Here is a 15820-nt window from a genome sequence, read left to right as displayed (position 1 = left end):
GGGAATTTCCTCACAACACAAGGAGGGAGGTACCCTTGGGACCGTTTAAGGGACCGGGTAGAAAGTATACAGAAACAAGCAAAAAGTCCCTACTTGGTGGGGATATACCCTGGAGCGTAGAGTAACCTAGCCGAAAGGCTTTGAGGGTTATCTATGCTCACACAACTAGAAATATATCAACATAACATCATTTTATCATACTAATAGCGGCCAATAGTCAGTGTAGGGACCCTATCTAGATACACACACAACAGTTAAAAGACTGTTAAAAGACTGTAATCATTACCAGTGAAAAATCAACAATTTATTAAAAAGTCATACATAATCATTTGCATCACAAAAACATTGCACAATAAAATACAAAATTAAAAAAACCAAAGGTCGACGCGGCGTTTCGGTGTCTTTTGTTGATGATGACACCTTCTTCAGGACAGGTTTTTTTTGTTAAAAGTATCTAAAAGGTAAAGTTACAGAAAACAAATAATCAATAGGGGCCTATTATACACTGACTGTTAGGCTTAAGCTAGGTGTCACATCTGCTTTATGCGCCACTTCGTTATTTGGCATTGTAAAATTATTACATAGCAGTTAACTATCTACTATCCATTCAGACATTTTTAACCTTATACTTTGTGCTTAGCTAATACATATCTACCATCGTTGTACCTTTATACCAGCTGTCTTGTACAGAAATGTAGAAATTCTTATCAATACATTGGTTACTTGTCAACGTAACAGGATACATAACAGTAGCTGCAGCATTTACAAACATTAATTGTAGCTTTTTTTGTTTAAAAATAAGAAAAGACCTACGCTGAATTCCAACTGTTATCCAAGCACTTTTCAGATTTAAGATGTTTTTACATTGCATAAAAGGCCTTGTTCCTTTTCTTTTCTTAACAAGGATGTAGTCATTCTATCAACTCACAATCTGCGTTTTGGGATGACCACTTTTTAAATATATGACCTACCTCAACATTTAAGGGAGATATGAAGCATATGTGCTCTCTTAAAGATGCAGATTTATTCTATCTTTATTCTGCCATCTGCGAACTTTTCTTCATTGGCGGAATTATGTCAAATAGTTAATCCACCTGGAGAATAAATAGCAAGATTCAAATATACCCCGCTTTGTTTTAAGACTAATCCTGCTTTAATTATAGATTAGTCTTCCCATCAAAAACACTCATTACCTGAATTTAAAATTTCATATATATGGTCTTTGCTGTATCTGGGGCGACCACCGTCTATCTTTTAGGCTTTAACCACACGTAACTAAAAAGGAACAGAAATACATAGCAGTCTTGGTAAACAATACAAAACGATGGAGAACCTCAGCCTTTTAATGTAAGGATCAATAAATTTATTGAAGAACCGACTCTACCTTTTGTAGTGGCATCTATGCAGCGCTCCAATTTTTCATTTGTAGGTAGGGCGTACGTTTTCTACTTTCCGTTTTCGTCTACCCACTTGTTTTGTCCTTCATTTGGAGGTGTCTTTAAGTTGCACTTTTTGTTTTTTCTACACCTAGAAGAACAACGGATCATAGGTATTCCATTGTCTTCCCTCGAGTATCTGTCATCCTACACGACTGTCATAAATGTGGAGCGTATTATTCACAAGAACTCTCCTCACTGTTATATGCATGCAATTCTTTTCATAATTGGAGCGGCTTGTCCTTACTTTGTTTTCTTTTAACGTTATCAATTATTATGAGTCTAGAGAGGCTGTTAGTTCGAGCCCTCGGTGACTATAACCCATTTGTTTACAACCATTGAGTATATGACATTATTTGTCTAAGTACCACTTCTACACATAAATTAGAGTTATATCCACCCTCCACCAAGCAGGAGTTAGTTCTAGGGGCAACGCACTGACCGGGTAACCCAATTTTTAACTATCTTAATCCTCTAGCATGCAGTCGCGGTTTCTCGTTGCGGGGCATTTCTTACCTTTTTGATGAATGTCGGCCTCCCTGTCGCCTTGTTCCGGATACAGCTTCCTCATGGACTGTGACCCGTAACTGAATGGCCTCTTTTATGGGGCCTTTTTGGCGCGGTCTTGATGTTAATTAAAAACAGGTGATTATACCTATTGAGCAATCCTATGGTAATCCTATGGGGAAACGTGGCCGCCATATTTAAATGTGCAAATAGATCATCTAGTATAGCGGCTACCCCTATGTTATGTTAAAAACGGCCCTCCTCATCTCATTCCGATCATCATATACACATGATAATTTATTCTTTTGGCACCAGTCTCGTGCATTTAAGTCTCGAGCAATATCAATATTTGAACGATAATACGCATATGTTAAAATATACGGGGAATTGCTTCCGCCATCTTGGACTGGTCATTCGTTGCAAACAAGTGATTATACCTATTGCACAATCCTATGTGGAAACGTGTCCGCCATATTTGAATGTGCTGATATTTCTTCTAGTATAGCGGCTACCCATATATTATGTTAAAACGGCCCTCCTCATATAATTCAAATCATGATATATTCATGATACTCTATTCTTTTGGCACCGGTTTCGTACATTTGAGTATCAAACACTATGAGTATTTGATCGGTTGTACGCATATGGTAAAATAAATGGGGATATGCTACCGCCATCTTGGACTGGTCAATAATTAGACCGCAATTGGCGGGTAGTACCATGTCCCAGTCAATACTCTTGGGCTCATTGCCCTACAGTTACACCCTATTTTAAGTCTCCACTTAGCCTGATTTAAAGGGAATATTGTGTTACTTAAGAAAGAACCAAAGACAAAAAACACGTGCTATCTCAGTTTGGATGTCACGTGTTTATCAATTTACTATTTTTGTCCTTGCGGTTCATATGATGATGCCTAGCCCTCATGTATTTGAATTGTACCCTCACGTGCTCAATTTATATACATTGGTTTATATTTCCAATCTTCCATGTAGGGCTGTTTACACAGTTAGCTATTTGTTGGTGCACAAAGGACCGTCCCTCTTTAATGAACACAAACCTATTTATGCCCCCCTGGTTCATTTTGGGCAATTGCTTATATTAAAGAGTATATTGTGAGAGTTATATTGTCTACAATAATCCATATATAGCCTCTCCCTACTATCTACTGTGCATGAAGGGGCATCTGGATTCCACTATTTTCTTCGGAGTACTGCAGAACGGAGATCAATCGGGTAGGATACTAGAGTATCCTCTCCCAGTCTTCCTTACTGTTCAGTCCTTGTCGCACAGTGTTAAATTTCGACATATAGAACTGCTCACGTTTCTTGCGCTTGGTATTTACATCTCCTCCCCTTGTGCTCATTTTGATGGATTCCAAGACACACCACCTTAATTCTTGGTTGGTGTGCTTGGCCGATAACCAATGGTCTACAAGCGGTGCAGTACTTTTATTCGTTCTTATCGCAGACCTGTGTTCATTCAGTCTGATTCTAATTTCCCTAGATGTTTCTCCTATGTACGTGAGGTTGCAGGGACATTGAATTAAGTAAATGAGATTTTTTGACCTACAATTTTGGAAGTCAGCGAATCGGTGTTTCTTGCCATTTATGGTTACTTCCATACCTCTTGGGAATTTCATCAGAGAGGAGTTTTTATTCACCCAACGATGATGGCTCTACGAGTTTCGGCAGAACAACCGCCTTGCTCATATATATATAACGCGTATGGCGATATTGTAGCTGTAACCACAAAGGTCAACGTCGTGCAGTCCTGCAATAAAAGTGGATACTTTGAACGCTGTGTGTGGCACTCTCTAGTGTTTGAGCACCTTCATTTGGAATATATATACACACAAAAAAGAAGCAGAGAACTCTGGGTAGTTCTCAAGTTTAGGTGGAAAGCTGCTCCTGTAGAGAGCACTCTCAACACCAGCGACACTCTAGATCTGCTCACCTCAAATGTCTGCTTTTCTAGCAAAGTTTTCAAGCATAGAATTAGCACAGTGAAATCCAAGCCGAGATAGAAATGGCAGAGCCTTTTGCCATTTATACAGCAAAGTCTTTAAGCAGACAATGCCCTCCTATATGATTTTTTTGATGTAGTGTTGTAGAATCGGGCAGTGTAAGAACATTGGTTAAGCAGAAAAATATTCCTACCTCATACCTAATGCTGGATCTTGGAGCAGTCCATCTGCTTCTCAAGTAATTCCTGCATTTGCCTTCATTTTCCACATTTTGGTACAACTGTGTTTTCCCGGAGTAAACTAGAAGGGACAAAATCAAAGTACTAAAGAGGCTCTGAATATTTGAAATTTCCATCAGTTCCAAAACCACCAGATCAGAGCAATTCACCTTTTTGAGCCTTCAAAACGCAAAGGATAAGAACGCAGCTCAAGTGATGCTGACTGTGCTTTTGCATTTCTTCTCCTAATGGGAGTGGGGGTGCTGAACTGTGACTTTTTTCTGTCATGCAGTGATGCAAAATGCTGAGATATTGTGTTGAGGTTCCTAGAACCCGACTCTGGAGGGAATGCCTGGAGCAGACTGTTAGGGATCATATCGGTACACTTTCCCACCAAATAGTCTCCCCCCAAAAGTGACTTTACTTTAAGCAGCTGAGATTAAGATGATCCTCCATGCTCACAGCTGGCCACTCCAGTGCCCACAACCTTCTAATGGGCCAAAAACCAGAAATGTGGGTGACAGCGGTATCCTGAATAAACCCAGTACAAACATCTACATCTGTCTGAGTGTATGAGCATTCTGAAGGAGGAAATCCACCTACTATTCTATGAGAAGATCACATGCTTTGTAGGCATAAAGGGTCTGCTTTTGTGCACACTAGATTTATGTCTAGAAAAGCAAGTCAATGCAGGACCTGTCCAAAAGTGACTGTGCAAGCCTCTCTTCTTTATTTCCCTAAATCTGGTCGTTTGTTGGATGCTGCTGTTGCTTGTCTCATGTACTTTTTTTGTCTGGTATCTGTTTAACACCATACTGGTGATTCAGTAGTTCTTGGTGGGACTTAGGAAGGTATTTCTTCCGTTAAGAAACCGGCTACTGTTACTCCAACCCGGTCTCTTCCAGCTGCTTCCTCACTCTTTGCATGCTCTGTAAAATCTTCAAATGGTTCCCCGTAAACAACAGACGAACAGTCGCTCAAGCTCTAGTTAGCAGCAGGCTGGACTATAAAAACCCACTCTACGTAGGAATAATCAGGCAACTCCTGAAGTGACTGCATACTATACAGGATTCAGTGACCAGACTCATCCTCTACCTCCCCAGACACTCCTATCACTCCGCACCTCAAGAACCTCCATTGGCTCCCCATTCAGAAGAGATGCCAATTCAAGATGCTGACCCACATCTACAAAGCCCTTCACAATCAAGGACCAGCATACATGGGCTACCGCATGAACGTCCACCAACGCTCCAGACAGGTGCGCTCTGCCTGCTTCTCTCCACCTCACACTCCATCACACACACAATCCCCGCATCCGTCAAAGCTATAGTGGAGGACTCTTTCTCCATCTCGCTGCCAAGTCCTGGAATGACCTCCCCCTTCACCTCTGGACTCCATCCTCTCTTCTGTAATTCAGGAAAGGACTCATGACCTGACTGGACAACTGAACCCTTGGGATGCAGCAAGGCTCTGTGGATGCCCTTGTGGGTGATTAGCTGCCTATATAAATCCTGATTGATTGATGATATTTCAGTAATAGTGTGCCAGTACTTATGGGCCAGCTTTGAACGATGCATAAGGCAGACCCTAAATTTAAATCCTGTAAAGTTGCATTTCTGGTGTCTATTCCATCAGCCAGAAGAGTGAGTGAGATTGTTACACATGCTCATCAGCAGTACACTGAATTTCTCCACAAAATGTCCTCAAGATCCCACCATTTCTTCCTTTTTGAAATGTTTAATATAATTTGCAAAAACATAGATGTAAAAAATATCGAGGTGTTTAATATAGTTTGCAAAAATATTGATGTTAAAAATATCGATTTTGCATTAATGTAATTATGTTTGTGTTTATTTTGTATGTGAGTGATGCATGTATTTTTGGTATAAGATTTGGTTTTGTTTTTATTATCTGTGTAAAAATGTTAGTAGTAGTTACATTTTTTTTGTTCTAATTTTGCATTTTTAGTTCCATAGTGGGATGTGGGTTTATAGGGGAATAGGATGGGAAGTTATCAAATTGTAAAGCGTTCTGATATCCTTCGGGATCAAGTTTGCTCTATATAAAACTTTATAAATAAATAAAATAAAATATCAGAGTTTCACATTAATCAGACCTTTTTGTTGTCCTCATAATTTCCATGTTTGACTTTTCTATCAGCATTGCCACTACATACCCCAATATTAAATGAGCCCTGCTGTATTGTTTTGATAATACTCTAATACTCATGATGGGTGTCTTACGTGAATTTATAAACCATCCATCCTCCTCTCTGTAAAACCAGAAGCATGGGTTGAAATTGGTTTGATTTGATGCTTACTAGAACCTCTCTCCCTCCCAAAATGAGCTACCCAGACCTGCTGAACAATTCAGGACAGTGGAGTACTTTGATTTATTAACCTCATCACTGCGGCGCGAATTCCGCCGCAGTGCTGAACATTCCGATCGCGGGCGTGGTCATGACGGCTCCTGGCCGTCATCCGCACACCTCCACCGTGACTCATGGCGGCCGGGAGCCGTCATGAGTTTGGAAGAGGTTAAACACTGTCAAAATATTTCCATAACTTGTCTCCCTTCATAGTCACACTTCACGCTTGAACCAGACTTAACTACCCACCAGTAGCCAACCTGATGGCGTGTATCACAAGGTGGAAAGCTATTTCAGAAGTCAGATCTTGCGGATGCTAGGATAGCAGTGATGGCTCGGTGACCGGGCTTGTGGAAGAAGATGAGCATCTTACTGAGTATATGTAAGGAACAAAAGTAAAGCCCGGCCGTTGCATGCAACCAGATTTGGGAGTGGGGATAGTCTAAATTGCTGGTACTCTGTGAGTTTTTATTATGCTTGTTTTTTGGGTAGTGTCCGCAAGTTAAAGGCCAAATGGAGGGCTTCTTTTGTGCCCCTTCCATTAGTAGATTATCCTTTGCTTCCATCCAGCTTCAAATAATTATATCTGTTGCAGACATTAGGTGAGCTGGAATAGGTGCAGGGTGATGTAACTTGGTCTCCTTCAGACTTCAACAATATTTAGGGTCCATAACTGTACAAACCAAAAAATCAAAAACCAAATATAGCCATAAGGCGAAAAAAGCCCCTAGTTTTACCCAGAGAGTCTAATATGAGGCAGGTGTTGACTGTCCTAATGCGGCTGATCGGTCCAGTGAAATCTTTGCACTAATATTGTCTGCTAGGGGCACTGATAGAGGCTGCCTGGGACAACTCAGTCCAATTGCATTATTTCCACCAGGATGGAATTAATCTTTAAGCGTTTAAAGAAGTTTGTGGATGTCCACAGTTTTTTTTATATCTGTGCTTTAGCTGCCTTCTGCAGCAATGTCTCTGGATATGAGTGATGTGTTTGAATTCATGAGAAAGAGGATGCTGGGGAAAACACACGAGGAACCAGATCATGGGAAACCACTTATAAGGAAACATACTTTTCAGGAAATACAAATAAATCGAAAATGTAATTAAACCATTTAAAGGAAAGATACTTTTAAGTAAATATTATTAAATAAAAAAACAAATGTAATATTTACATAACTAAACACTAGTTTTTTTATTGTACTTGGAAAAGTACATAAAATCTGAAATTGGATATATGACACAAGGAAACAGAGTGCCCCAATAAAATAAATATACCATATTTTACTTCAAGTACAAAAAGGCATGGTTTGTTAGTACCACTTTTCGAATGAAATAATGACAAAAAATAACCTTTCTCGTACATATAATTTAATTCTCTTTCACGTCCCTCACCAAAAAGCGGCACTGGCACTCAAAAAGTGTTGCTGATATTTGTAGCTTTTATAATCACACAGCCGGGCGCTGACCTGTTTCAGCTTCATGCTTAGCCTTCACAGCAATGAATGCGATTTTGCATTCCATTTAAGTACCCAGTAACTTTAAGTGCGTCATACTAGACATAAGAAAAACATACTGTTACAATCAGATTTTGCAATTTTTAACAGTAGATGAAAATAATAATTCTTGGCGGTAATCTATACAAATGATTTCCCTATACTGTTAAAAGTGTTACAAAATGCAATGTAAGTTTTTTTTTTTTTGTCTGGTATGAGGCATTTAAGGTGACTAGGTACTTCCATGTAATAAAATGCCACTCGTCGCTGTGAATAAGGCGAAGTATGTAGCAAGCATCATCGTTTTCTGTGTATAGAATATGAAATCATCCATTTCTGTGTGCATAAGCTACAAGTATCAACAAAACCTTTTTGTGTGCCTCTTTTTGATGAGACATATGAGAGAGATACCTGAAATATGTGAAAATGAGGCTGTGCTAGACCTGGCCAGGCTCCCATTCTGTTCGGGTACATGCCAGTAGCCTGCCATAATATGTACGTGTGTATGAATATAAGCATGTCTCCATCAAAAAATTGGGCTTGAGGAGTATACGTAGATAAGAATTATAGGGGGGGAAAGTATCTATGCGAACCATGCAGAAAAACAACCAAGAGAACCATATTTCAAGATTAATTGCATCTATGCCTTAAACAATAAGCAAGCAAAAGTCAATTTTGAAAGAAAAGCTTTCTATAAAATGGTACATGACATTCCTCTTGCAAATTCCCATTACACTGTTTACCTGAAATGGTTTCTCAGTGATGGTACTGCATGAAATTGATTTCTGTAGAGTCCCATACATTCCCATAAAACATGCTAATTATTATATATTATGCCAAGGCAATATCTCCTTGGGGATAAATGCCTTTTACTGAAAATCAAAATGTTGAATGCTATTTTTGGAAGGGTACTATTATGACTTAAGTATAACAACCAGTTTCTTCCTACAGCTTGAAGCGCGAAATGCGGAATATCGCGGAGGAGTGTGGTTTGGAACCAGTCACTGTGGCGATGAGTTATGTCTACTTTGAGAAGCTGGTCTTACAAGGCAAGCTTAACAAGCACAATCGCAAACTGTGTGCAGCAGCATGTTTGTTGCTTGCAGCCAAGATTAGCAGCGACCTCAAGAAGCACGAAGTCAGCCACCTCTTTGACGTAAGTACAGGACAGGAGGGTGTCGGAGGATACCGTCGGCTTAATGAGTGAAGATCAGTCTGCCACTGTATCCCATGTTGTGTGTTGCTGACTCAGGTCTGTGGGCTTTAGATGCTGCCACATGCCTCTTCTTTCCCAGGCTTGCCTTACCACAATCTGAATGGGTTACTGATAGGGATGGGCGGAATTCATGTAATCGCGTTACGCAAATCTCCGCGAAACAGTAAATAAATCCCTGCGAATACGCAGAAATTCCGCGAACATGCAATTTCGCATGTTCGCGATGCTTTTTTACTGTTTGCAATCGCTGCTTGTGTGCTCGGGGGAAATAGCTGGCGAACAAGCATTTGAGAATGCGAACAAGCAATAAAGTTTGCGATGTTGCAGAACGCAGGATTTTGGGCAATTTCGTGTTCTCCGCGGAACGCGAAATTACCCAAATTCCGCGAATGGAACGGAATTTACTGCCCAGGCCTAGTTACTGACCCAGAAGCTTCTGAGAGCTTTTGGGGCCTGTAGTGCGACCTAGTGCGCTGAGCTTCACAGGATCCTGGTTTCTAAGCTATCTTTGAGTCCTGCTAGAAGACAAACCACAGTCCAGACTTGAGTCGCCTCTGCTTCAAGAAGCGCTACACAAATGTAACCATACAGTGTATTTTTCTCACAAACAATATAGAGTATAAGCGTTCTCTTTGGTCAGACATTGCCTTTGATTTGCTGTTATCAATGAGATGAATCCTCTTGCATCTCACACATTCTACAGCCATACCTGGCATTTTCAGAAGGACAGTTAAGTGTTCCCACAGGGCTCGCACATCAGTTGTTTCCCAGTGACCTACTAACAGAAGGGACACATTGTGGGAAACCATTGGGTTTACAGTGTATGATGTTACCAGTTGTGGACCTGTTGTATTTCTTGACACACAATGCCTTGCATCGTACTACGGTATTTCAACCTCCCCCATTATTTCTACTTTATAATTTGTCCCTAGCAAGTTGAGATTATAAAGGAGTGGGATGTAGGAGCAAATAAATATTACTCACCATAGTGGTTGATAGTCTCATAACACTAAATATGTCAAAGTACCAGTGCCTTTCCAACATCCAAGCACAACTCTAGACCCCTTTTTTAAAGAACTTCTTTCTGGTTTCAAAAAATAATTAATTTCTTCTATCTGGGATTGAAATACAGCCACAGCTTAACCCCACCATATCTTTCTGCGATTGCCATTCTCATCTGCCCAAAACCTTTTTGGTTCAGCAACCCTTTCTGTTCCTTTTTTTCCTCAAACACTTTAATCTGACCAATCACATTCCCTTCCACTCTTAACCCACCCATGCGACTACTGAACCTCTGAAAAATTGGCCTAGCAGTAGCTTTTCCTGAATGTTTTGCATTTGCATAACAAACGTGATTGAATTGTCTTACTTTAACCGCATTGCTGCTGCGGCTTTTCCCGCTGTGTGCGGCAGTTTGCGGAATCCCGCTATTCATGACGAGCTCAGCTCGTCATGAGCGCACGGCAGGTAAGCCTCATGACGAGCTGAGCTCGTCATCTGCGCGGATGGGGATAAATTACTTTTGTATGTTATCTGATTTCTGTAGGTCTAGTTATGTACAAAGATTAGACATGTATGTTCAGTATTTAATTAGAAAAGAACTAGATAGAATGCTGGCCTCATTAAACTTTTTAAGCTTTATTCGGCTAGGAAGGCCAATCGATAACATAGCGCCAAACTCACATTGCACAGCATGTAGGTGAGCCACAGAATGGGAAAATGCTTTTAGTGGCTCTAGAGATGTGTGAGGAATGCTTATCAACAAGGCATTTGTTCTCTGATGTACAACACCGGTCTGAACAACCATCCAATAATCACAAGGAATCCACTGTTAATGTCTTTCAGTAATCTACGTTCAGGGCAGTAGTCTGTAAGGATCTCATTGGGCCTATTTTTTTAGAGGTAGGTGGGTTTAGAGCATAGAGAATTGAGAATGTCGCAAATGTGGCCAAACTAAATATCCCACAGAACTAGGACATGGATTGTCAGAAAGGTGAACATATAAGATGCCTGACTCCCCTTTGCTCAGTATTTTAATAAATCGCTGTGCAGAAGGTACTCTCCTTGGGTGATTTGGGGAGGTATTAATTTAGAAGCTATTCAGCGACACATGGGCTGCATTATAGTTTTTTCAAAAACCTGACTGTTCCAGACTACAGAATTAATCACTAGAACTACCAAAAACCATTTAAAGGGCTCTGAGTTTAGAGGGGCACGGCTGTTGATTGGCAAGCAGCACTTCTTTCCCTGCTGAGTACTTATGAGAAAGTCCAGTTTTGTGATTGTGATATTTCATCACCAATTCAAATTTTATTTCACCTGTGTTCGGCATGGGCAGTGCCACAAGATGACGTGCTGGACCTGGCTTGGGGCATTGCACATGGGGATACAGGTGGTAAAGTCAGAATGCTGCAATAAGAGTCGTTTTATTCAGTTGATTAGATGCAAAACTGGAAATAGTGGAAAAGGTTGGGTGAGAGTGGGGATGATGAATATGCCATTGTCTTGCTTTAAACTATACACAAGCAATGGACTCCAACAAAGGATCCCGCAAAAAGAGATGCAATGGGAAACAGTTGAGCAGTGGTGGGAAGATTGAAGCTTGGCAGAGGTGAACACAGACAATCAACTGAGCAGGCAGGAAGTGCAATGAGTAAAGTAGAGCAGTAGTTGAGGCTGGGTAGGGGTAGGAATGAAGGTTTTTGGCCTGGAATTATGGAAGCAGACTGAAGATTTGGAGGTTATAGTTGGCAGCAGCAAGAGCGAGAGTCAGTAGAGATTAAGCTGCAGTCGGTGATTCTGAGTAGAGAGAGAGAGAAAGACAAAGATGAGTAGAAGAGGCAGAAGAAAGGTGGAGGGGAGGGACCAGGGACAGAGCAGGAAAGGAAAGAATATTGGTGTTGGGAAATTTGAGGTGAAGCGCGTGAGAGGGTATCCTCTAGGTAATTTTGGTTTAGTAAGAAGAGATAAAGCATTCAATAGCATGAGGGGGGAGAAAGAGATGAGAAGGTGGGTGACATCAACATACAGACGATACGAATGAGTGGAAGACGATAATCCAGGAGGAAAGGAGAGGTGTAGTTGGAAAAGCGAGCGGGGCATAAAAAAATAGTTAGTGGATGAAGAGCCGCCCAATAGATAACTGGGACCTGAAAGATAAGTGTGAAGTGAAATAAGCATTGGCAAAGCCAATTGCTCTCGCATATGCAAGAGCTATTATCTTTGCCAATGTATTTTAGCCAAGTTGGACAGAAGAGGGGCTATGAAGCATGGCTAAAAGTAAAGTTAGGGGGGAAAAAAGCACTATGATTTGGCCAGCAGATAGGGGGTGGGCAAGACTTGTCAACGTGGAAGGAAACAGGACAGTAATAAAAAAAGAGTGAAATGATGCTGCCAGCGCTGGCCACGCCATTTCGCTTTTTTTCTTTTTTGTTATGGTGGGGGCTGTGCAAATGACAATGGAAGGGTGCGAGTGGAAGGGGAGAAGAAATATCGACACGGGTGAGCGGGGAAGATGCAACACAATGCATTGAATTAACAAGTGGGTGGGAGGAGAAGAAGCAATGGGGGAAGAATAACTAAAATAGTACCTGAAGCACAGCGGAAGGACACTAATAAAAGTAAATTAATCAGTACTTGGTCGCCACTCCAAATTTTGAAGAGGAAGTGATACTGTCGAGCACTGATCATTAGGAGGCAGCAAGTAAGAGTGGCAGCAAAGCCAAAGAATGGTAACCAATGTGCGGGGCTACACGTCTCTTGCAGTACAAAATACCTTTCGTTTCGACAGTGCATGCGCGGTTGGCGGGAGAGACCTAAAAATAATGACAAAAATCAGAAAAAGGAACCTGAATGAAGAGGAGGATAGTGTGATCCACTGTTGGAGAGGGTGGATCGATCCAGGAGCGGAAGTAGCCTGAAGGTGGTTTAAGACTGCAAAGGACGCGGTTTCAGTTGAATGTGCAGTTGTTAAACACGATTGTAGAGGATGAAGCTAGTAATATATTACAGCTGTGAAAATCAGTAGGAAAAAAATGGAGAACAAGTTAAATGCAAGTTGTACTTCAATAATGTACATAGATAAACACTATTTATTAAAACAGTATTTCGTCATTGTGCTCTTAAAACTAAGCTTGTGACCCGTCTTCCTTTTGTCCACACTATCGTTAATGCCTTGTGCCTTCTTTCTCTTTGCTATGCAGAAGCTGGAGGAAAGGTTCAGATTTAATAAACGAGACCTGACTGCTTTTGAGTTCACCGTCCTCGTGGGATTGGAGATGGCTCTCTACCTTCCTGAAAACCAGGTGTTACCTCACTTCCGGCGTCTCACAAAGCAGTCCTAACCTGGTGTTCACGGCAGATCTGTTAATGGGCCCTGTTTACGGGCTGTTGAAACCGTGCACATCAACTCGCCTCAAAGCATCCCCACATCTTCTGCCTGCAGCAGACTGGCTGGAATGGGGGACATTTTGGAGTGCCGCACTCTACTGGCTTTCAAAAAGTTGAACTTATTTTAGGGTCTTTTTTTTCTTCTTTTTTCTTTTTGGTTGATTTTGGACATTAAAGCACAATGAATTGAACCCTGGTTGCTGGTGCAGCGGGCTGCTGTAATCTGTCCTCGATTTTAGGAGGTTCAGAATGGGTAAAACTATTAGGCCATGATATTGAGCTGTTTTTTTTTTTTTTTCCTCCTCCTCCTCCTCCTTTTAAATAACTTATATAATTGCTTCCATTACAAGATCCCTAAATATCCAATGGCATTTTTAACAAGAACCGTATACTTATTTTTTTAATGAAACGTGCCTAAAACTGCCTGGTCTGGTACCAAGGTTTAAGTTATTAACTTATACTGCATAATTAATTTAAATCGTTAAAGCAATTTCTCAGTTTTTAAACTTCATTTGTGGATTTCTTCTAGCCTGGTTCTAAAAAGTGTATGAACGTGATTGGTTGAGGAGCAAGATTATCTGTGAAGAAATTACTTATATATATTTTTTTCATATTTATAGCATTACCTGAATAAATATCGGTTATTTCTGGTGGGTTTCGGGGGGTGTTTTTAGATTCTCATTGGTTCTAAATCTGCTGCAGTAGACCGAGGGTTGCTGTCGTCCACCCTTACCTAATAGTAATGATGTTGGATAATACCTTCCTCAGTCGTGATGTTTTGTGTTGGTTATCTGTACCAAGTTGTCTGAAAGTAACCTTTTTATACGCAGATATATATATGTGTATTTGTGAAATATATTCCTGTATTTTTGGGTGTGCCCTTTTTGGGGATTGATTCGTACTAATGTCTTTTTTTGTGAGTACAGCTATTGTTACCAAAATGAGGCAACAGTGAAACCTGTGTGTATTATCAATGCTATTTTCAAGTGTCGACCTTTGTTCTTCCAAGCATTGCTGCCACTGTGACGGTCTGCACCGAGTTAGCATTCGTTACACATGGGGGAGTCTCTACGTTAGAGGTTGTATGATTGGGCACCTTTTTGTGCTGCACGCCAGGGCTTATGCAAGACTTGCGACAGATGTTCCTCCCATGTGGCCAGAAAGTATCCAAGCTGTGTGCGTCCTCTTCCTTGAATCCCAGTCAAGCGCCTGTGATACAGAAGTGGTTATTTGGCCTCTATAGCTCTTGTGAGTGGAGCTCTGCTGTGCGTGCATTTTCTTCTCACCACTCAACATATGCACCTCCTAGACCATTGAAGTGAAGAGGTTTCTTTGTGCTCCACAGTACTACCACACGCTGGAGCCTTGCAGTATACAGCTGTCCTCCCGGGCACTCCACAGCAATGCCACTTGGACCTTTGCAGCCCTGTAGAATGTTTCTGCTGGATCTGTGCAATACTACGCTGTGCACCCTCGCTATTCATTATACACAAGCATCCCCCTTCTCGCCCAACAGCTAGGCTTATGAGTCTGTGCAGTAAGATCATCCTGTAGCCCATGACTGCTGTACGCCAGTATCTCTGCTATCCATGAGCACCCTCTTGCTGTGTGCCATTTCCTCCTATACCTACCACTGTGTGCCATGGATTTTAACAATAAACACTGTTCATGACTTGGTCTGCCAATTTCTGGCTTCTCTGCTAAACCCATGGATGTACCTTGAAGGTTTTTGTGAGTTCATTTGCAGGTAGTTGACCGCTGTCCTTTTTCCTGGCAACAAGCACGCACTTATGCCCTTCTTCAATGCCTCCCACCTTCAGTTGCTTAACAAGTTATTGTCTAGTCACTAATAGAACTTTGTAAAGCTTTTCGTGCTGGCTTTTTAGTTTTTAAGTGTGCCTGTAAATTTTCTTTAGCAATATTAAACAACACACCGTAGTGCCAAAGGAGTTATTTCATTTCAGAATTTTCTGAACACTTCCTACTAATCTTCAAACCTGTACCTGATTAGCCCCCTGTAGTCTTCTGGATCTGAATTACTCAAGAATCAGTTCTATGCTTTATTTTTTATTGTTTGCCACCACCTTCAATCAGGAGTGCACATCAGTTGTGTCAAGGGAGTACATGCTGTTTTTCATTTTTAATGTAGCCACGAGACACAAAATGAACATTAGCGTTGTACTCTCCAATAAGTTTTGTCTCTTGGAAAAAAAATAATGCAGCAAACTTG

General features: G+C 41.0%; 1 protein-coding gene across 2 annotated transcripts in view; it reads left to right on the top strand.

Moving 5' to 3' along the window:
* The window catches only part of CABLES2 (Cdk5 and Abl enzyme substrate 2), a 159265-nt gene extending 144000 nt beyond the window's left edge, over positions 1-15265 (top strand). For both annotated transcript variants that reach the window (XM_078651605.1, XM_078651606.1), the window contains 2 exons: positions 8937-9141; positions 13404-15265. In XM_078651605.1, coding sequence (XP_078507731.1) covers positions 8937-9141; positions 13404-13544 — 346 coding nt within the window. In that variant the 3' untranslated portion in view covers positions 13545-15265. The remainder of the gene's footprint in view (positions 1-8936; positions 9142-13403) is intronic.
* Positions 15266-15820: the final 555 nt, after the last annotated feature.

The sequence above is a fragment of the Lissotriton helveticus genome, chromosome 7, assembly GCF_964261635.1.
Source record: "Lissotriton helveticus chromosome 7, aLisHel1.1, whole genome shotgun sequence".
Classification (NCBI taxonomy): domain Eukaryota; kingdom Metazoa; phylum Chordata; class Amphibia; order Caudata; family Salamandridae; genus Lissotriton; species Lissotriton helveticus.
The sequence above is the reverse complement of the archived record's forward strand: the minus strand, read 5'-3'. Positions and strand labels throughout refer to the sequence as shown.